The 22,977-nt window shown below is 42.9% G+C and overlaps 1 protein-coding gene across 1 annotated transcript in view; it reads left to right on the top strand.

The window, feature by feature from the left end:
• Window positions 1-22,977, top strand: part of LOC127620881 (probable G-protein coupled receptor 153) — a 128,700-nt gene that overhangs the window by 41,953 nt on the left and 63,770 nt on the right. The window contains exon 3 of the mRNA XM_052094217.1: window positions 14,447-14,636. Within this exon, the coding sequence (XP_051950177.1) occupies window positions 14,447-14,636 (190 nt within the window). The remainder of the gene's footprint in view (window positions 1-14,446; window positions 14,637-22,977) is intronic.

The following is a 22,977-nucleotide window of genomic DNA, read 5'->3' as shown; positions in this document are numbered from 1 at the left end:
CAAGGGGCCCTCTGGTTTGCAACCATTCCAACAAAAATCAATTGGTTTGATTTATATGTAGGTGGAAATGTTGAAATTTTGGTGGCAAGTTTGCTTGCAATTAGTAATTAAATCATCGATGTGTAACTGTGGCCATGCACATGTCCCGTGTATATTACAGTATTTAAAAGGGAAGTTGTAAATAGTGCCTGTTTTATGGAAACTGGTTTGTAATGTCCTATGTGTGAGAGGCTACGTGTATGTGAGAGGCGGGCCAGATCTTCAGTGGATTAGTATTTTCAGAATCTCTGCCATTATTTTGTTCCATGACGTGTAGTAATAAAAGTGGGTGCTTTGTATGTTTAGGAGATGGGTGGAACCTGGTCTAGAGCAATTGGTGTTGCATAATTTTTGGTTCCGGTGCTAAACCGGGAGGCCATACAGCTATTTTTGTTTTTGTGGAGCTGTGAGGTGTGAATGGCCTGTTAGATTAGCTTTTGCACCCATCTCCAGCATGGCCAAATTGATGTCCTGGCTTGAGGCAGGGGGATCAGAATTCTTTTTGCATCTGTCCCTCACGACATTGCAACCTGAAATATGAACAACTACAGAAAGAGAAAACAGTTAATGTTGAACCTTTAATTAATTTGCATTTAGACATGTGGTACTTTATTTTCCTCTGATGGTCAAAGCCAAACTGTTACAGACAGCTTTAGTCTCATACTGTATAGTTTGTGCCATCAGGGGGAAGAGATACGTACCATTACAATGTCCAATGCAAATTTTATTTCAGAGATCAAATTAGACTAAGCATCTTTGGTGAGATCTGAATTACTGCTGATATTTTAGTGCAGTTTGGAGTGTGAAGCACCTTAAGCTGTTCTCACAGTTGAGTCGGCACAGTCTGCTGTTGTGAGCAATATAAGCCCCAGTTCTGCTGGGGAACTTTCTGAGCTTTGTTTTAATTTTATTGCTCCCAACACGGCTCTGCTTAGCATTTTTTAAGGGTGCTATTCACACGTTTGATCATCTATGACCTATGATCTCGGTGGTCTGTTAGGGTTATGAAATTTTTGCCTGATGTTTAGCATTTTACACAAACATTTTTTCATTGTCTATCCAGTGGAATGGTTCCCCTGATCAGATTTTAAATTCAACTGGTGCTTCTCAGCGAGAGATGATATGGTTCATTATCATGTGCCACTGTTTTTACAGCATTGGTGCACAGCAAACAACGACCATATACCCCTCCCTCTTGGTACTGATAAGAGAACCAATGAAATTCAAATCACAAGAATTTTCAGGGCTGGTAAGGTTGTTCGGTTGGCAGTGTCACTACAAATATACATGTCTAATATACATCTGCAATGCCATGCATAACCTTTCCCTGTCTGTGGCCATGCATGGCCATTATAATATAATGCATATTATAATGTGATTATAATACAACTATATTATATTAAAATAGTATAAATTAAACAGATTTTATCACTGGTTTCTGGAGGGCTTCTGGAATGATGTATTTATCGTCTCTTAAAATCATGCCTTCAGTGACCTTGACTAGTTGGTCCTGCTGCAGATGCGGTGTCAGGTCTCCATCAGAATTCCACAGTTCTTGTTGGTACTGTTTTAAGTTAATAGGAATAGTCTGAACCGCAATCACAGCAGGAACAGTCAGCCTGTCAGGCTGCCATTCATCTCCCTATGGGGATGGAGGCCACGTATCCCTATTGGTGATGGTATTTTCCGTTATTCCGTTCAAGTTGTGGGCCACGCCCTTTTGGCAGTTTTGTTTTTTAAACTCAGTGATGAAATTTGTGAATAGTTTCAACAGGTCGCTATAGGGCATTTTTTGGCAATGTTTTGCTTGTTTTCTCAAATCTCTTTCTCTTTTTTGGCAATCTCTTATGAGATGGTTACACTTTTTGCAATAATGGCATTGCATTTTGCTCTGAGATCTTTGGTTAAATATCTCTGGGCCGTTCCCTTCTGTTAACCATTTTGCGGACGCAACACTACAGGGTTTTGATCTCCACCTGCTTTCTATTCTTGAACCCCAGTCTACTATTGATCTGAACGTGTGTTCGGCCGGGACCATCCAATAATACGGGTGAAGGTCTCTGCGCGTTACTGTCTTTCTTGTTACGCAACACAACAATATTAAATGAAATACATTTTCTCTTATGTATTACCTCGTTATTTCATCTGACTCCATAAATGAAAAAGGTTTTTAATGATATCTGAGCATCATTAAAAGTGAGCGAATGTTTGATTATTCTTTTAACTCCTTTAACTATATTTTACCCTTTTAGATTAAGAAACTATGCCGCTTTGAGGTCCTCGCGTGTTTTTCTCTACACCGCGGGTCTCACGATCACAAGTGGTCAGTATTGGATCATCAAACAGAGGTCATTGCTATATACCTGAGATCGGTCACGTTCAAGTTCACACAATCAAAGATACTTCAGTATAGCCCCATGGAATTGCATACACGTGAATGTAACTTAACGTTTTCTTCAGTAGAGGTCACGGCCACTATTACAGATGTAAGTTGACCAACATAACTTCTCTTATAATAGCTTTGGATTGGCCATGCGTGGTTTTCCACGTACACTTATCTGGAGAAACATCAAATCAAAACAGAGGTAAGACACACCTGAATTTACATTGGTCAAGCAGCATTTGCTGTTCTAAACGGAAATTGCCTTTTTGTCTTTGCAAACCAAGTACACTTGAATCGATGCCAAATATTAGTCGTCACTAATCTGATGCAGACTTGCAGTAACATACGAATCGTTTAATCTGTTTGGGAAACACAATGTCAGAGTCAGTCAGAATAAAATCAAATGTTGACAATTTATTGACCAGGTAACATAATCAATTCATCAATTCCAATTAGACAGTGATAAGTCAAAGTTAGACATTTTATCAAAACATAAGAAATTCGAATTGCAATCACCTGACATAAATTACACACAGTAAACTGTGTGGGCTCCTCTGACTACAGAGAACCCTGAGCAATGTGTCACATCTCCTTAAATACCCAGATAATTCAATATGCTTACCAAATGGTGGTGTCTGTCATTATAATTAGATTTTGGTCCCCTGTTGAGGGGGTTCCTGTAGATTTACATACAGGAGGTATGGAGGATCTGGGGGAGGGCACACCTTTAAGGGGCACACCACAGTTCTCATATTTTATTACTGGGAGGATGAGACCAGTTTACCAGGCGCACTGAGACACTTTAAATGATACCAAACATGTTATGGTTACTTTTTTGTACACACTTCACATTGCATAGGTTTTTAGTGAGCTTTAAGTGAGGAGGAGGAGTGAGATGGAGGTACTTTAGAAGGGAGGTGTTAGCTGCACAGTTTGTTGCATCTCGGATGTTGCTGTTACATATGCAAGAGAGAGTTCAGATGTTAATTCTCATGAGAGCCTTTTGTATTCTCGAAGAGTAGCCCAGACCCACTGGCACCCGCCTTACACCATCATGATTGAAGCAGTGGGCAGAGCTGTTTGTTTTGTCTATGAACCAAAATACGGATAACATCATGGAGAAGCTCACAGCTTTGCAAAGGCAAATGGATCGTTTCAGAGACCAAAATGGACCAGGAGATAGCCGTGTAAATTATAATGCGGCTACTTGCCTCAAGACCAAACAATCCCAATCTTATCTGTTTCGGCCGCCCTTAACCAGCACTGGCCTTGGCCAAGGCACTGTTGGAACAACATCTCCCCCGGAAGAGCACTGCAGTAAGCCACTCTTGTGTTCCTTCCCCGACTCCCCTGACACCTGGTGATTGTTGACTATGTCTGGAACCTGATCAAGGTTGTCTCCATGGCAACTTGCTGTGTATCGCTATGACAATCCTGCGGACTGAGGCACCTAGATTAAGATGCTGGCATAGCGACTCTCCAGGCCTTCACACACATTAACTCTTACACATATAGATATGCAATCATCCGCCCGATACCCTATCCCTCTCCTTCGCCGCTTTGTACCCCCAGTCTGACAGGCGGGTCTGTGACCAGCACCGAGAATGGCTGCAGGACCGGATGGCTGCTTGCCTGTGCTGGGCTACCTCCACCCCCCAATCCCCACCCCTGTTGCAAGTCTTGTTCATGTGGTGGAGTGTACTGATTATGTGCTAAAGTTGCTGAGTTGTTTTTTTCCTGTTCCCACACTGTACTCCTTAAGGAGCATAGTCTGGTGGCTGCCTTTTTCTCCTCACCTCTCCTCATGTCATGCTGTATTTCTTTCTAATTCCCTGTCTTCCTGTCCTGTCTACCCCCTTGTCATATGTATGTTTCTATGGACAGGTCGATGGCCAATTTCACTGGTTTACTATGTGACAATAAAGGACTACTACTACTGTGAAGCGCCGTCCAATGAGTTCTGAAGCATTTGGCTGAATATGAGCAGATAATATTGCCCGAAACACTTCAGAATTCATCCTGCTGCTTTTGTCAGCAGTCACATCATCAATAAATAAAAGAGAACCAGTTCCATTTGCAGCCATACATGCCCACGCCATGACACTACCACCACCATGCTTCACTGATGAGGTGGTATGCTTTGGATCATGAGCAGTTCCTTTCCTTCTCAATACTCTTCTCTTCCCATCACTCTGGTACAAGTTGATCTTTGTCTCATCTGTCCATAGGATGTTGTTCCAGAACTGTGAAGGCTTTTTTAGATGTTGTTTGGCAAACTCTAATCTGGCCTTCCTGTTTTTTGAGGCTCACCAATGGTTTACATCTTGTGGTGAACCCTCTGTATTCACTCTGGTGAACTCTTCTCTTGATTGTTGATTCTGACACATATACTCCTACCTCCTGGAGCGTGTTCTTGATCTGGCCAACTGTTGTGAAGGGTGTTTTCTTCACCAGGGAAAGAATTTTTCGGTCATCCACCACAGTTGTTTTCCTTGGTCTTCCGGGTATTTTTGCAGATTAATCGTTACGGTTTCCCTTCGGTCACTCACTCGACATTATGTCAGTGAATATGACACTAGGGTTCTCTCTTGAGAGCCTCAGTTGCCTCTGAGCTTTGAGAAAAGGCCAATGAGAATTCACTTGAGGCCTGTGCGGTTTCGCCATGCAGCACCTGCCCCCAGCATTCTCATTTGCTCCCATCCGGTTCCGACGCAAGACCAACTCGCCCCACAGCCAGTCTGGTGTTTGGACCCCCAAGCTGGATGAAAATATCGGCGCTGCATTGGAGAGCATTACACGAAGGCCCCTTAAGTGGACAGTGCGGTGCGCCTGTGTCCAAAACCTACAGAGCCACCGGATGGGCCTATGCTCTGTATGCCAAGGCCCTCCTGCAAAAACTCAACAGGCCAAGGCACTTAAAGAACTAAACTTGGGTAGTCCTGATCCCAATGTGCTGCAGGAACTGCGCTCAGCAATTGACCTCGCACCCCCGGGCAACGAAGATCACAGCACGGGCACTCGGACAGGCAATGGCCACCCTCATGGTCCAGGAATGACATGAGATGCTGTACCTGGTCGAAATGCGGGATACTGACAAACCCCACTTTCTCAGCCGGGTATGCGGAGCAAGATAAATGCTTTGAGTTCTCCCTCACCAGGTTTGTCAAATGCGATCGTCCCCTTAGTGCCCCCCGCTCGGAGCTTGGACGCATCGCTTTCACTTTCAAACCCATCATGCTGGCTGGCCAGGACCATCCGATTCGGCTACACAATTCAGTTTGCAGAGTTGCGCAGTTTGGTCAGTGCTTTCATTCCTGCAGGAGAGGTGGAAGGGGAGGCTGTCCCCCTCCACCATGAAGGTGTATGTTGCTACTATCGCAGCCCACCACGACGCATTGGACGACAAGTCCATTGGTAAGCACGATTTGATTATCATGTTCCTTAGGAGGCGCCCGGAGGTTGAACCCTTCCCGGCCAAGCCTGTTCCCCTCCTGGGATCTTTCAGTGGTCCTCTCTGGCCTTCACAGACCCTCCTTTGAACCGCTTGATTCAGTCGAGCGCAAAGCCATCTCCTTGAAGACGGCCCTCCTGATCACGCTCGCTTCCATCAAGAGGGTTGGGGACCTGCAAGCGTTCTCTGTCAGCGACACTTGCCTGGAATTCGATCCAGCAGATGCTCACCTCATCCTAAGACCGCGACTGGGCTACGTGCCCAAGGTTCCTACGACCCCCTTCAGGGTTTAGGTTGTGAACCTGCAAGCCAAGCTACCCCAGGAGGAGGCAGACCCAGCTGACCCAAGTGCTTCTAGCACACACTTATGCTTGGACTGTTGCTCTGTGTAAGAACCTCACCTGTTTTTCCCTATTTATGGTTTTATGCCTGGATTGATTATGCCTTGGACTGTGTTTTCATCTGCTCCTGTTGTGGATTATCATCACAAACTCTTCTACTGTTCTTATTCAAATCCATCCAATGCAAAACCCTATTTGCCACCCAAACTCTTCCTGTTTATCTGTTCATGTCTTTTTATTTAATAAATAAACTGCACATGGATCCAAACCAAAACCCTCAAGCTTCCTCATTACAATTTGTTTATATATATATATATATATATATATATATATATATATATATATATATATATATATATTAGTAATAACATGCTATTGGTTGGGGAAAAAATGTCGCAAGACTCTATAATCTGTATTGTCTCCCATGTTAGCGACCCCCAACCCCCTCAACAAAAGTGAAAATGGTTTGGTCCATCAGCCAGCATACGGTCCAAACTGAATACAAGTTATGATGTTATTTGCTTAGTCTGTTAATGCATCTATAGAAATGAATCCAATTTCAGACATTCAAAATAAAAAGGAGCAGAGAATGAGCTGGAGGTAGCAGACAATTTACAATGTTTTTTTTTTTTGTGCTTTTGGTGAGAAAATAAAACAGAAATAACCACTAGTTGGTAGGTAACATTAGTAGCTAACTGTAAACACCTGCCGCTACTCACATCTACTGTATAAACATATTTTACTTCAGTGTAAAATTTACCTAAATTTAATTTTTTTCCAGAAATATATGAGATACAGTTGAAAATGTCAACTGTTGTTGCACTCAGATGCAGTTGTCTATTTAAAGAGACCGTACCAAATTAGCCTGTGTTCTGAGTATCAATTGACACCTTTTAAATGATTGTAAATAGAACAAACAATAAACAATAAACATGTAAAAAAAAATATAGATGCAATATAATACATGCAGTTTCAATACATTCATTGAAGGAATATACAGAATTAAAAAAAAATTCAAAAGTTAAAATGCAACTAATTTGATGAAAAACTGACAAAATATAATTTGTAATTAACATTTATCCTAGAAGGGTGTAAAACAGTTAAAGGATGGGCAAGGAGGAGGCGAGAACCGGCTTGTCAATATAAATAAAAATTTAATGAAAACTCAAAAACACATAAACAAACACACATGATGGACATGCCCGTAATTCTCTCTCTCTTGAACAATCGTCACTGGCCGCCTTTATCCCTCGCGCGCCTCATCAGGCCGATTGGGGACCGGGCGCGCGATATTCCGACCCGGCCCCGCCCCCCTCCGCTCCACATTCCTCCCGGCGTTATCTCAGGCCGGGGTGCCACCGGCATGACGTACACCCCCCCATCCCTGGGGCGGGGTGTATCTCGCGTCCCGCGTGGTCATCCCTCGACCTCTCCGCGTCTCTGGGGACGGCAGGGCACTCCTCCGCCCCCGGCACCGGCTCCCTCGCTCCAGGTGGTCGGGAAATCCAGTCCCCACTTGCCCCGCGGACGACGGCCGTACCTCGCATCCGGGCGGTCGGGCTACTCCGTCACCCGGCAGATGGCAGCGGTGCTCCCCTGGGTGGACGGCAGTGTCGAGGACTCTGCGACGGCCATCCCTTCTCCTTCCCGGCTTTCGGCACCAATGTAAAACATTCCACTAAGGAAGGGACAGGAAACAGCATCAAAAGTAAGGCTTCTTTAATCTTTTCCACTTTCACACAATATTATCACACAGTTCGTTTCTCTGGGCTTGGTGTCGGGCTCTCTCTCTCGAGGCTCTCCGTTTGCTGCTTTTTATGCCGCTCTCCTGATGCTACTGCAATTAGACACAGGTGTCAGACATAATTTAGCTCAGGTGTAAGCGCCCTTACCGCTTTTCTCTCCCAGACGGGCGCTTGACCACGCCCCCGCTGCCACATAGGGTTATCTAGTATGTTAGAAGATCCCTTGATAATTAACAGCATGAGCCAAGAAAGATTTTTTTCTTATATTTAAGTTAAATGGACATTTTAATAAAAACGTACCTAGTGTATATGAATCAATTTAGTTGTTTCTAAAAGTGAGGGGGACATGCACCCCTCAGTTATAATTGGATACTATTGTTTATTTATTAGATACTTGTACTTATTCATTAGATACTAATACCTATTTAAGATACTAGTCCTTAATCATTAGACACCAGTACTTGTTCAATAGATATTGGTACTTATTCATTAGGTACTAGAACTGTACTTATTCCTAATTTTAGTAAGATTTGTTTATTTTACTAGTAAAATTTTTCATTGAACACTACCGTGGCCATTCTTACTAGTCATTACATATTGCTGGTAAAAAGCAATAGTGACTAGCGAGGTAAGAAATTATACTATTAGTATCTAAATAAAAAGTTCTAGTCAAGTCATTTTTATTTGTTTAGCGCTTTTCACAACACACATTGTTATAAAGCAGATATACAGAAAATTATAGTGTAACAGAAAATTATGCTGTAATGTCTTGACGTCCTCACTGAGCAGTTTAAATGAAAGATGTGGTGGAAAATCATGCATTAAAAATGATTTGTCTTTAGGCCCCCAGTGAACAAGCCAAAGGCAAATGTGTAAAGGAGCTTAAAACTCCATAAAAATCTTCATCTGTGTCTTGCAGATGAAAGAAAGTCATACACATCTAGGATGGCATGAAGATGAGTAAATGATTAGAGAATTATAATTTCTGAGTGAACTGTCACTTAATGGACACTACTGGTCTAAATACAAGTTAAAGAAACTAAAGTCATCACAAGAACACGCTCTCAAGACATATTTGTACAAGTTGAACCACTTTCAACTTTTCTCACTGTCTTAAAAATAAAACACTCATGGTGCAGGAAAAATACTTTCTTCAGCAGAGCACAAAATAAGATTTTTATAAGAATATCTCAGCTTTTTTGGTCTATACAATGCAAGTGAATGGGTGCCAAGATCTTAAGGCTCCGAAAATCACACAAGTCAGCATAAAAGTAATCCGTATGACTCCAGTGGATAACTTAATGTCTTCAGAAGCGATATGATAGTTGTGGGTGAGAAACAGATCAAAGTTTAGGTCCATTTTTAATATAAATTCTCATCCCTGTTCAGTCAAGCTCCACTTTAACTGTCACATTCTTCTTAGTGGTGTCTTCTTTTGAGCCGATTCTCATCAAGTAACCGGTTGAGCTGCTTCATAACATTGAACTTAATTGTTTTAGTTCCGGGTTGATGACGCAAGATGCACAGCTGTAGTACATACACCGATCAGACAGAAAATTAAAACCACCTGCCTAATATCATGTAGGTCCCCCTTGTGCCACCAAAACTGCTCTGACCCATCGAGGCATGGACTCCGCAAGACATCTGAAAGTGTCCTGTGGTATCTGGCACCAAGACATTAACAGCAGATCCTTTAAGTCCTGTAAGTTGTGGGTTGAAGCCTCCATCAATCAGGCTTGTTGGTCCAGAAACATCCCATAGATTCTCAATTGGATTGAGATGTGGGGAATTTGGAGGCCAAGTCAACACCTTGAACTCTTTCTCATGTTCCTCAAGCATTCCTAAAAAAGTTTTGCAGTGTGGCAGTGCTCATTATCCTGCTGATAGAGGCCTCTGCCATCAGGGAATATTGTTGTCATGAAGGGGTGTACGTGGTCTGCAACAATCTTTAGGTAGGTGGTACATGTCGAAGTAACATCCACATGAATTCCAGGACCCAAGGTTTCCCAGAAGGACATTGCCCAGAGCATCACACTGCTACCGCTGGACTGCCAATTTCCATAGTGCATCCTACTGTCAACTCTTCCCCAGGTAAACGATGCATACGCACCCGGTCGTCCACATGATCTAAAAGAAAATGTGATTCATCAGACCAGGCCACATTCTTCCATTGCTCCATGGTCCAGTTCTGACACTCACATGCCCATTGTAGGCACATTCATTCGTGGATAGGGGTCAGCATGGACACTCTGACTGGTTTGTGGCTACCCAGCCCCATACGCAGCAATTGGTGCTTTTCTATTTGGCTCTCAACGAAGGAAGGATGGACGCACGGGAGAGGTGGCGGGTCGTGTGTCTGGCGGCTCTTTCCGTGGAGGACGTTGAAGATATCTACCTATTCGGTACCATAATAACAGGTCTTCTGCTGATTGGATTAGGCATTGCCCTGGTTTATCGAGGAATTAAGAAGACGGTGACAGCTGTCCAAAGCCCCACAAGGCTGCCCGTCATGATTGAAGCAGTGGGCAGAGCTGTCTGCACTCAGACTGGGTCTATGAACCAAAATATGGATAACATCATGGAGAAGCTCACAGCTTTGCAAAGGCAAATGGATCATTTAAGAGACCAAAATGGACTAGCAGAAGAATAGCCGTGTAAATTAGAAGCGGCTACTCGCCTCAAGACCAAACAATCCCAATCTTATCTGTTTCGGCCGCCCTCAACCAGCACTGGCCTTGGCCAAGGCCGCTGTTGGAACAACAACTCCCCCGGTAGAGCACTGCAGTGAGCCACTCTTGCGTTCCTTCCCCGACTCCCCAGACACCTGGTGATTGTTGACTATGTCTGGGACCTGATCAAGGTTGTCTCCATGGCAACTTGCTGTGTATCGCTATGACAACCCTGCGGACTGAGGCACCTAGATTAGATGATGGCATAGTGACTCTCCAGGCCTATACACACATGAACTCTTACACATATATACAGATATGCAATCATCGCCCGATACCCTATCCCTCGCCTTCGCCGCTTTGTACCCCCAGTCTGACAGGCGGGTCTGTGACCAGCGCCGAATATTGCTGCAGGACCGGATGGCTGCTTGCCTGTGCTGGGCCACCTCCACCCCCCAATCCCCTCCCCTGTTGCAAGTCTTGTTCATGTTGTAGAGTGTACTGATTATGTGCTAATGTTGCTGAGGTGTTTTTTTTCCTGTTCCCACACTGTACTTCTTAAGGAGCACAGTTTGGGGGCTGCCTTTTTTTCTCTCCTCACCTCCCCTCTTGTCATGCTGTATTTCTTTCTAATTCCCTGTCTTCCTGTCCTCTCTACCCCCTTGTCATATGTATGTTTGTATGGACAGGTCGATGGCCAATTTCACTGGTTTACTATGTGACAATAAAGGACTACTACTACAGTAGCTCTTCTGTGGGATTGGACCAGATGGGCTAGCCTTTGCTCCCCATTTGCATCAATGAGCCTTGGGCACCCATGACCCTGTCACTGGTTCTCTGGTTGTCCTTCCTTGGACCACTTTTGGTAGGTACTAACCAGTGCGTACCGGGAACACCCCTCAAGACCTGCTTTTTTGGAGATGCTCTGACCCAATCGTCTAGCCGTCACAATTTGTCTTTTTTCAAAGTCGATCAAATCCTTATGTTTGCCCTTTTTTCCCTCTTACAACACATGAAATTCAAGAACTGACTGTTCTCTTGCTGCCTTATATATCCCAGCCCTTGACAGGTGCCATTGTAATGAGATTATAAATGTTATTCACTTCACCTGTCTGTGGTTTTAATGTTGTGGCTGATCAGTGTATACTGGCTACGCACCACATTGATCTTTCCAACTCAGTAAGAACCGAATGAGTCGGTCCCACTGACTGTTGAAGTTTGCAGAGGATTACAAGGACTTGCTATATGTTGAGATGTTAATGGCAGTAGCAGAATAAAACATTTATAAACCTACAGATTTTTTTGGTGTTATTTTCTTATTATTTAAAGATTTAAGATTTAAGTAGGCATTCTTGATGATTTTACTAATACAATTTATTAATAATATAGTTTTCTAGTTGTGTTTGTATTTTTTTATTAGACTTAATTAATTGTGTAGCTGACTGTGATGGACATTTTCAAGAAATCTGAATTTCATTAACTAATGTATCAGCAATATCAAACTAAAACAACACAAAATGCAGATGATAGGAGCCTGATGCAGAGTTCGAAATGTATGAGTTGGACTCATACAGGCACTTACGAGTTACTAGACCGGTTACTGAACCAAAGAACCCGTTTTAAATGAAGGAATCAAAACTAGGCAGAATCAAAAGTCAGCTCTCGTGTCTGACTTAAAAAGAACCGAATGAGCCAGTTCACAAACTGTTTGCAGAAGATTACCGAGGAGTCTGATGAGTGAGTGAGCTGCTGATATGAGCATGCGTGTACCGAGGACATGAGCGAACGTCTCGTTCCCTACATCAGGGGACGGAGGTTACGACAGTAACCACAACATTTTATGGAGCGAGGAGCAGATGAGAGCATTTCACCATGTTTATTATGGAAGGAGGATCACAAAGCTGTTGTCATAACAGAAACAACAACACACAATTTTCCTTAAGTTCTGCCAAAAGTAAAGGCTTGACATTGTATATCACAGATAATAATAATTTAAAAGGGGATCTCTTAAAGAAACTCAAGTGCAAACTAAAGAGTAACTATTACTATTGGCATTAAACCATGGGTAATACATGACTTAATTTTGGTCAAAAAGGTATAATATAATAATTTGTAGTTTTAACACCTTGTTGTTTTAGAATATTTGTTTTTAGAATTAATATCTAAGCAATAGCAACAGTACAAAATTTAGTCCAAAATGTTCAGCTCTGTAATAAAAAAAAAAAAACCTACAGAAAAACCTTGATTAATAATCATAATTACAATTTTTAGAAAAATATTTGTGATTATAATTTTTTACCATTTTTGTGAAGCTCTAGTATTTGGCTTGTTTGATATGTCATGTTTGATTTGATTAAAAATGTTAATCAATTGATAGCCCTACTAACCTTGATGCATTTCATTAGTTCAGTAGCAACTAACTGGCAGAATAAAATTATGCTTTTAAGACAGAAGCCGGCAGAAGCATCTTCCAACAGGTAATTTCGACCTGACTGATCACTCCGTGAATTTAGCAAAAGTATGTTGAAAACAGAGGTGGATAGGAGCGATTTACAAATACACTCATTGCAGTACTTGAGTACATTTTACTCAAGGACGGCAAAAAAATTAAATCATAGTGCCTTTACTGTTACATGATTCATCCATCCATCTTATGCTGCTTATCCTGGGGATCCCAAGGCGTTCCCAGGCCAGCTGAGAAATATAATACCATCCCTTCCTCTGGGCCTTTTTCAGTTGGACATGTCCAGAACACCTCCACAGGAAGGCGCCCAGGAGGCATCCTAATAAAATGACTGAACTACCTCAACTGTCTATTTTCAAAGAACATGACCATAGATGAGGTTTGGAACATAGACCGACTGGTAAATTGAGAGCTTTGCCTTCAAGCTTAGCTCCCTCTTCACCACCAGTCTGTTACAGCGACCGCATTACTGCAGCTGCTGCACCAATCTGCCTAACAGTGGATCAGCCCTTTACCTTAGAGCAGGTCTTAGAGGGGTGTGTGGGAGTTTGCCTTTCCAGTTTACATGTGTTCTGTGGACTTGGAGAAGGCATTCAACTGTGTCCCCCAGTTTGTCCTGTGGGGGACGCTGCGGGAATATGGGGTACCCATGGTCGCTCTGTGTGCCAATCGGTCCCTGTAAAACCATTGTGAGAGCTTTCCAAATTCTCTGTTGTACTCTGACAGGGCTGTCCAATGTCACCGATCCTGTTTTCCTGATATTCATGGACTTTTACTTGCGTTTATTAAAAATTAAGTATTCAACTTATCTTCATTTATTTTTCACCACAATTACAAAGTAATTACATTATGTATATGTATAAATGTTTTCCATCTGAAAGTACTAAATATGAAATTAAACAAATGACAATAAAATGCAAAGTAATCCCTTCAGTAATCAAAATACTTTTTTAATGCAACCATTCTAATTACCAATGATTTAAATTGTAACTTTAGTGGAATACAGTTAGTTATATTTTGTATTTTAAATACTTAATCCCATTACATGTATTCTGTTACTCCCCAACACTGCCAGTGAGTAACAGTTCTGAGGACGGAAATGCCTTGTTGATGAGAAAGGTCCTACGAAGAATGGCTAGGCTGGTTCGAGCTGACTGAAAGGCTACGGTAACTCAGATAACCGCTACAATTGTAGTGAGCAGAATAGCATCTCAGAATGCACAACATGTTGAACCTTGTGGCAGATGGGCTACAACAGCAGAAGACCACGTCAGACACTTTATTAGGACCATAGTGTTCATAAAGTGCTCAATGAGTGTATGTAAATAATGCCAAAGCTTTGTGTTTCTTTCAGGTGGTGAGCTTTGCTAGCCTGAAATTTGACCGCTCCTACAGCTGGATGGTGCTGTGTGTGCTGTGGTGCTCCATAGCTCAATCCATCCTCCTCCCCCTGTTCCTGTGGGCTTGTGACCGCTACAGGGCTGACATCAAAATGGTCTGGGAGAAATATGTGGCCATCATGTCCAATGATGACGTGGAGGAAGGTAAGGCCCCCAGAGCTACTTTTAGCATTTTTCTAGGAGAAAGCAGTGCTGTGTTCAAAAATAATATATCATTGCACTTACAGCTTACTACACCACCAGTGTTTTTTTTTAAGTAGACTATATAAGGATACATTTTATCTGTTTTGTATTTTCACTTAATTAATTATGCAAATTGGGTAATTATGCAAACAAAATTAGAGTTAAATGCAATGTTAATAATTGGTTGAATCCAGCTTTTGTTGGGCAGTAACAGTGCCACGTTAACTGCGCCAGGCAAACAGTGCTGTTTATATGTGTCTCATTTACATAGATAGAACTAAGTAGGAATGTTAATGGTGCACTCAGCATCTTTTGTTTTTGTCATCTTAGACTTACACTGAAACCTAGGGGCCAGGATGCATCATCATTCAAAAGCAATAGCTTTCAGTTACCAATGACATAATGTTAAATGTACCAATGTAGAAATTCACAATTCACAGTCAGCCACGATTAATTTAATCCACGAGCGAAAGTGTCCAAAAACAGGTTGGATACTGAGATTAAGTGAGTACTGTAGCATTTGTGTGGTCATGTGATTTTAACATGGCAACCCCCACGAGGAGACCCTCTCCATGTAGATTAAAACAGCTTTTGGAGTTACCGATAAGAGTGGAGTCTTCATCTCATGTAAGTGGTCATGATTTTATACATGTTTCATAATTATTACAAGTAATTATTTTAGGAGTAAAACTTTTACTGAGCGCACCTTACAGTAACTTAGAAAATGCAACTGAGAAAATTAGCTCTGCTTGTATAATTGTGACGAATATTGTACAGTAGATCATCCTGTCATCACATTCTGAAAATAATAATTATGCGTAGTACGCATGTACAATTTTTAAATACTTTTGAATGGCATGATGGTATGCTATTTCGAACACAGCCTCAGTTAGAGAGGGGGTGAAGAAAAGAAAAGGTAAAGAAGGATGTAGATTTTTTATTTTGTTTTTTAGAATTGGATGGTTATTAGGGATTTGTAACAGTCAGCATTGCCATTTTTGAGGTTTAAAAAATCACGACATTTAGATCCAAAAGACTTTAGGTCAGCCAATGATGATTACAGTCAATGGATTTATCATGTGATCTAGATTTTTAGATACATGTATATTTTCACAAATGTCTCCCTTGACATAATCGTAATCAATGGGGCATCATGTCTAAAGAACTGGAATACATGAGCAATCAAAACACAAAATGCTTACTTGCTGTTTACTGTTAGTCTTAAAACCTGAACTGATCAGTAGAACTTGACTATTATCGGTATATAGTCCTGATCTTATCAGCCTGTCACGGTTCTGGCAAGCCCGCAGGTTTGTTTTGTAATTTTCTCTCCCTCGACTGGCATTATCAGCGTTTCCATGGGAACGTTCTTTGCCACTGATTGCTTGTTGAGCAACATCTGTTCCACCCTGATTGCACTCCCTACATATGCCCTCATGTTTCTCTGTTTCTTTTCCAGATTGTTATGCTAAGTTGAGTAATAACTTTGCTCTCCTTGTCTAGCTGGTCCTGTCTTGTCACTCTGTTGGTTTGTCTGCATTGTTCGGGTTATGGTTTGCCTTCCAGTCTTCACTGATTTCAGCCTGGCAATCCACAAAGGAATTCCGCTCTATGCTTGCATGCCTTCTGCTGTTGCTCGTATTATCCGCTGGACATCTCTCTCATGGCCAAGCTTCTACAGAGGATTCTGCCAGCTCCTCCGGACTTTCACAAGGCACACATTCCACTGACGAACACACTACTCTTTGCTCTGCGTGGTGGCTCATTACTGACTTTATTAATCAATATTTTTGGAACTGATACCTCTGCTTCTGAGTCATTCTCTCCATCACCTACATGTTACAGAATAATTGGACCACAACATGGACCCAGTGGAGGATTCCACTCTTCGCACTGCCCTTTCTCAGCAGGGATATCTGCTGGGACATCAGCAAGTCCAGATCGCTGCAGCTAACCAGGCTTTGGAGGCACTGGCCTCACATCTAGCCAATCTCACCTCTTATGTGCAACAGCTTTGCCCATATCCTAACCCGTTTTCAGGTGATGCTGAATCCTGCAGCGCATTCATCTCACAATGTTCCCTGTTCTTTACCTTGCAGCCCTCCATGTTTGCCTCGGACATCATGAAGGTGGCTTCTGTCATTACATTCCTCATCGGGAGGGCTGGGGAATGGGGTACTGGTATGTGGGACAACCGACATCCCTGCTGTGCATCATATCAGACATTTATTCTGGAGTTCCGCTGAGTGTTTGAAAGCTCGGCTCAATGTCGGGAGGGAGTGAGGATTTTGTCTAGACTCTCCCAAGGAGATTAACTTGTTGTGGATTATGTGATCAAGTTTCACACTCTTGGTGTTTGTTGTGAATGCCATTATCACACTATGAGAGATCGCTTTCTGAATGGGCTTTCGGATGAGATTTATTCATTGGATTTACCTCCACACTTTGACGATTTGGTGGAATTTGATATTCGAGTCGATCAATGCTTCGCTCTACGTCGCCATCACTGATGCCATTTTCCACCTGCTATGGTGGTGGATCATCCTGCCCACTCTGCCTCGCCAGCTTACATGCCTCAAACTTGACCTGATCATGAACCCATGCAACTCGACAGGACTCAAATCTCCTGTAGGGAGAGACAGAGACACCTTAATTATAGACCGTCTCTGTATTGTACTGCCCCGGGTCACCTTGCTGCCGCCTGTACATTAAAAGACATTACTCATCGGTAGGAGAGGGGTTACTGGTGAGAGCAAGACCTTTGGATAAATCCTCTGGACTTCGTACACTTCTTCCGGCTCGACTGCAGTTTGGATCGGCCTGTCATACTGTTTCTGCTTTGATTGACACCGGCACTGATAGTAACTTTATGGACCTTGAGTTAGCATCCAAATGGCGACTTCACACATTTAGGCTGGATAAACCTATCAATGCCCATACCCTGAGCAGAACACCATCCCACTGTGCCGGTCACGTTTATCTCCGGGCATCACACAGAACAGTTGTTATTCCTCCTTATCCTGTCTAAATCAGCTCCGGTAGTGTTGGGGAATCCTTGGTTGGTAAAGCACAACCCACACATGATTGGTCAACCAACACTGTTCTTGCTTGGAGTACTTAATGTCTGTCTTATTGGGGGCTGAATGACATTACGGTAAAGGATAGTTATCCTTTGTCATTGATGTTGGACCTATGCAACGCTTCAATCACCTTGTCAAAATCAGGGAGGGGGTGAGTGGAAGATGGCATTTAACACCCATAGGAGGCACTTTTAATATTTTGTTATGCCTTTAGGATTGGTCAACGCCCCTGCCATCTTCCAGGGGCTCATGAACGACATGCTTACAGATATGGTCGATCAGTTCATGTTCATTTTCTAGACGATATTCTTATCTTCTCCCAAAATATCCAGGACCATGTGTAGCACGTCAGGCGGGTGCTCCAGCGACTGTTAGAGAATCAGCTTTTCACCTAGGTGGAGAAGTGTGCTTTTCATGTACAGTCGGTTCCGTTTCTGGAGTTCAAAGTTTCGTCCAAGGGAGTGCACATGGACTCGACTAAGGTAAAGGCTGTTTCTGATTGGACAACCCCAGATTCTCTCAAGGCCTTGCAGAGGTTTCTTGGATTCGCTAATTTTTTATCAGAGGCTTATTAGGAATTAGAGTCAGCTCATACCACCTTTGACAGTTCTACCTTCCACACACACTGATTTTTGTTAGTCCCTGGTAGCCAAGATTGCTTTTGAAAAATTAAAGAAATGGTTTTCTTCCGCACCTATTATAATTACTCCTGATCCCACAAAACAGTTTGTGGTGGAGGTGGATGCGTCCGAGGTCGGTGTCTGAGCATTACTGTCCCAGCGCTCCTCGTTATTTGTTCTGTTTGGACGTATGTCCTATAGTGGTCACTCGTCTAACATCGCTTTTCATCCTGGGGCGACTCATACCCAGGCGCTCATTAGAGAACGATTCTGGTGGCCATCACTAGCACAGAACGTACGTCACTTCATTGCTGATTGCCCCATTTGTGCAACTAACAAAACATCCTGTGAACCCCCAGCCGGGCTCCTCCAACCGCTGCCGGTCCCTTCGAGACCCTGGATGCACATAGCCATAGTGCATAACTGCCCACCCCCTCTCCCCCCTCCCATGGCAACACAGTCGTTTTGACTGTAGTGGACCGGTTCTCGAAGACCAAGCTCCTCCTGACTTCCACGACGCACACACTCCACTGACGAACACACTAGTCTCTACTCTGCACGGTGGTGCATTAATGAATTCATTAATAAATATCTTTTGAACTTTTACCTCTGCTCCTGGGTCAATCTGTCCAGCACACGATACACAGCCATGACAATGGTTTGCTATCCATTTTCATCAACTTTGCCACTCTATTTATTTGTTTACACTTGTGGTAACAAATTATTATTTTTTTCAATACAATTTTTTTAAAAGGCAAAATGATTGTACAACATTATTCCCCTCCCCAAATTATCTTCAGCGAGGGAGACAGTGGTAGCAGTCATTAATCATGTCTTTCACATTCATGGCCTCCCGGTCAACGTGGTGTCTGACAGAGGCCCCCAATTTGAGTCACGAGTTCTGCTGACAGCTGGGGGCTACAGTGAGCTTGTCATCTGGGTTCCAGAATTGAGCAGGTGAATCAGGAGCAAGAGAAAGCTCTGCGTTGTGTGGCCTCCCATAATCTATCTTCTCAGAGCGAATATTTAGTCTGGGTCGAGTACGCCCATAATGCCATGCAGTCATCATCTTCGGGGTTATCGCCCTTCCAGTACAGCCTCGATTACCAGCCCCCACTATTCCCAGCACAAGAAACCAACATCCAGGTTCAATCCATTTACACCTTTGCAGCAGAGGTGCTGATGCACCTGGAAAGCCGCCAGAGAAGCCCTCATGCAGAATGGTGCTTGCATTAAAATGTCTGTGGACCGGCACCGGGTTAAGGCCTCAAATTACGTGTGTGGGCAGAAGGTTTGGTTGTCCTCTAAGGACATCCCTCTTCAAATCCTCTCACATAAGCTGGGTCCCAGGTTTATCAATGGGAGAGTTTCCCATTGCCAAGGTCATTAGACCGATGGCGGTTAGTCTCAAACTTCCTCCTCACCTCAAGCGTATCCATCCGCTTTTTCACATTTCTAAAATCAAACCAGTTTTACGTTCTGTTACATCCTGCCACTCCTGCCCCTCCTCCTCCGCATCTTATTGATGGCTCTCCGGCGTACAGGGTCAGGAGGCTGATCGATTTTAGGTGCAGTGGCAGATGGTTCCAATACCTGCTCAACTGGGAGGGCTATGGACCTGAAGGTTGGTGTTGGGTTCTGGCTTGGGACATTCTGGACTGTGCCCTCATAGATGAGTTTAACCTCTGGCAAGACCATAGGTTTGTTTTGTTCTTTTCTCACCCTCATGATTTGCAGGCGCGCTTGACTGGCATGATTGGTGTTTCCATGGGAACGTTAATTGTTCTCAGGGTGACACCAATGCCATTGACTTCTTGTAAGTCAACACCTGTTCCAGCCTGATTGCACTCCGTACATATGCCCTTATGTTTCTGTGTTTCTTTGCCAGATTATTATGTTAAGGTGAGTACTAACCTCAATCTCCTTGTCTTGCTGGTCCTGTCTTGTCACTCTTGGTTTGCCCACATTTTTCAGGTTGTGGTTTGCCTTCCAGTCCTCACTGAGTTCAGCCTAGCAATCCACAATGGAATTCTGCTCTTTGCCCGAGTGCCGGGATCTACATTTTTGTTGTTGCTCGCATTGTCCACTTGAAATCTCTCTTATCGCCAAGCTTCTACAGAGGATTCTGCCAAGCTCCTTCTGACTTCCACAACACACACACTACACTGACAAACACAACACTCTCTACTCTACATGGTGGCACATACTGACTTCATTAATATATATATTTTTTTATTTTATTTTCAAACTTTTACCTCATTCATTCACTGGGTCATTCTATTCAGCACATACACGTTACACAGCCATGACAATGGTTTGCTGTCCATTTTCATCAACTTTGCCACTCTATTTATTTGTTTACATTTGTGGTGAAAAACCAGCGTGTCATTTAAAAAAATAATAATAATAAAAAATAAAATATATATATATATATATATATATATATATATATATATATATATATATATATAAAGACAAATGCATTGTATCATATTACATTTATTTGGATTTATTTGGTTGCTGCTTCATCATCCATGAGCTGTACTCAAATTCTAGCACAAATAGGAATCTGATTGCAAAAACCACACAAAAAAAAATACAAAATAAAATAAAAATTAACATAGTTTCAATCTAGTTACTATTTCCACAGTGAAGCGGAGATTTGTTTTCACGGTGCCGAGCAATGGTGAAACGTGCCAGATTAAAATCCATCTATGATATGCTGTAGGTTTATGGCAACATTTTATTTTATTCAATTTTTTCAAATGTCAGAAAATGTGCAGTCATATGCACTGCACTGCACTTATGCAAAAATAACATGATTAGTATTCCTTCTTGTAGGGTGGCCCGTACGGGACCCTTTATTATTGTGTTTGTTTGGGGTGGGGGGTTTGCTCTCTTTTTTTTTCTTTCCAATTTGCAAAATGGATGTGACAAATGTTGATTTATTGGAAGTTCCTGATGAGAATACTGATAACCCTGTGAAACCTGTAAATGTCCAAAATGATACTGAACAGACAGATTTGGATTTTACTGTAAGCCCATTTGTGACTAGGCGTAATCTGACTGCAGAAATAACTTCAATGATTAGTTCATTGTACATTTCTGACTCTGAACAATCTGATGATGATGATGATAATGATGATTAGAGTAGTATACGGAATGTAGACATGGTACAATCGATACATGTAGACATGGCTCAATGTAAAGGTGATTTATTGGCCCTAAATCAAAAATTACACACTTTGGAACAAGATTTCAAACAGTCAATGGACAGTACATTGAATTGGGAAACAAGCTTTAGGCAAGCCGTGGACTCTAGCTTGGCAGGGTTGGAGGATTACTTTGTTAAAGCACTGGAAAAATGAGAAAAGGCTCTAACAGATTGTTTTCTGAGGAGAGATGCAAAATGGGAAAGTCAAATGAGAAAAATGAGGCTCACTAGCACTCCCACACTTACCAGATTACAGGCCTACTCACCAGATTCCTCCCAATTTTCCACTGTCCGTCAACCACTGACCCCAGCTATAGTATCTAGAGAGAAAATTCCCACTCATAAATCTCTCAATGATACTTATGACGTTCAACATCCTGTGCATGCTCACCACCCTAATGTGCTTACCTCCTCTGTAGTGGCAGGTTCATCCTCATTCTGTGCCCGACCTCCTATCCACATCGAGTTCCCCTCTTTCGGCGACTCCTGTGAGACGGCGGAGGTGCTCAACTTCATCTACCAATGTGAGAACTTCCTGGAGATCCGGCCCCTTCCCAGTGCTGAACTACTAGGAACCTTGAGCACGGTGCTGAAGGGACCCGCTCTGAGCTGGTGGAAGGCGGAGAAGGTTAAGGTAACGGATTGGAGATGGGTGTATGAGGGGGACAGTCAACTCGGTTGAGCAGCTGGTGAAGGTTGGATCTATGGTGGAAAAGGATCACATGGGAGCCAAAGACTACTGGCAAAAATGGGCACTCGGGGCAGCAAAGAAAAGACCAACAAGAAATCTGCTGAACGTACCTTCAACAAAAACCTGGCCAGAGTAACACTAGCTCAACCCTATCCAGTGTCATCTGTCCTTGTGGTGCCTGTAAGGGTGAATGGTAAAGAAGTGAAGGCAGTATTAGACACAGGTAGCACTTACACTTTAATGCAAGAAAACCTTTGGAAACAGTTGAGAGGTGAGATTTCATCAGTTGTTACCTCCAGCCCACAGAGGTTCATTATGGCAGACGGAACGATTCACCAGTCCAGAGACCTGCAAAGGATTAGGTTTCAATGGCATGACCACGAATGCAGTATCGATACTTATATCCCAAAAGACACTCACCACGCATTTCCTCTTATTGCTGGTCTGGATTTCCTGAGGGCCACGTGAGCAGTCCTAGAAGTGGGATGAGGCAGATATGGGTTAAGATCTGACAAAGGATACACCTATTACCCTTTCTTGCCATCACAGATTCCAACAGATCCAGCCAACCCGTCTGGTCAAGTTCTTTCTCATATGGCTGCAGAGCTGAATTTATACTATGCCTTACCTTCAACTGGTAGACTTCCTGAACTCATGTCCATTTCCCCCGTGATCACTGCGTGGGACTCTGACCACG

Source organism: Xyrauchen texanus, chromosome 27, assembly GCF_025860055.1.
Source record: "Xyrauchen texanus isolate HMW12.3.18 chromosome 27, RBS_HiC_50CHRs, whole genome shotgun sequence".
NCBI lineage: Eukaryota > Metazoa > Chordata > Actinopteri > Cypriniformes > Catostomidae > Xyrauchen > Xyrauchen texanus.
Note: the sequence above shows the minus strand (reverse complement) of the source record. Positions and strands in the feature narration are given on the sequence as shown.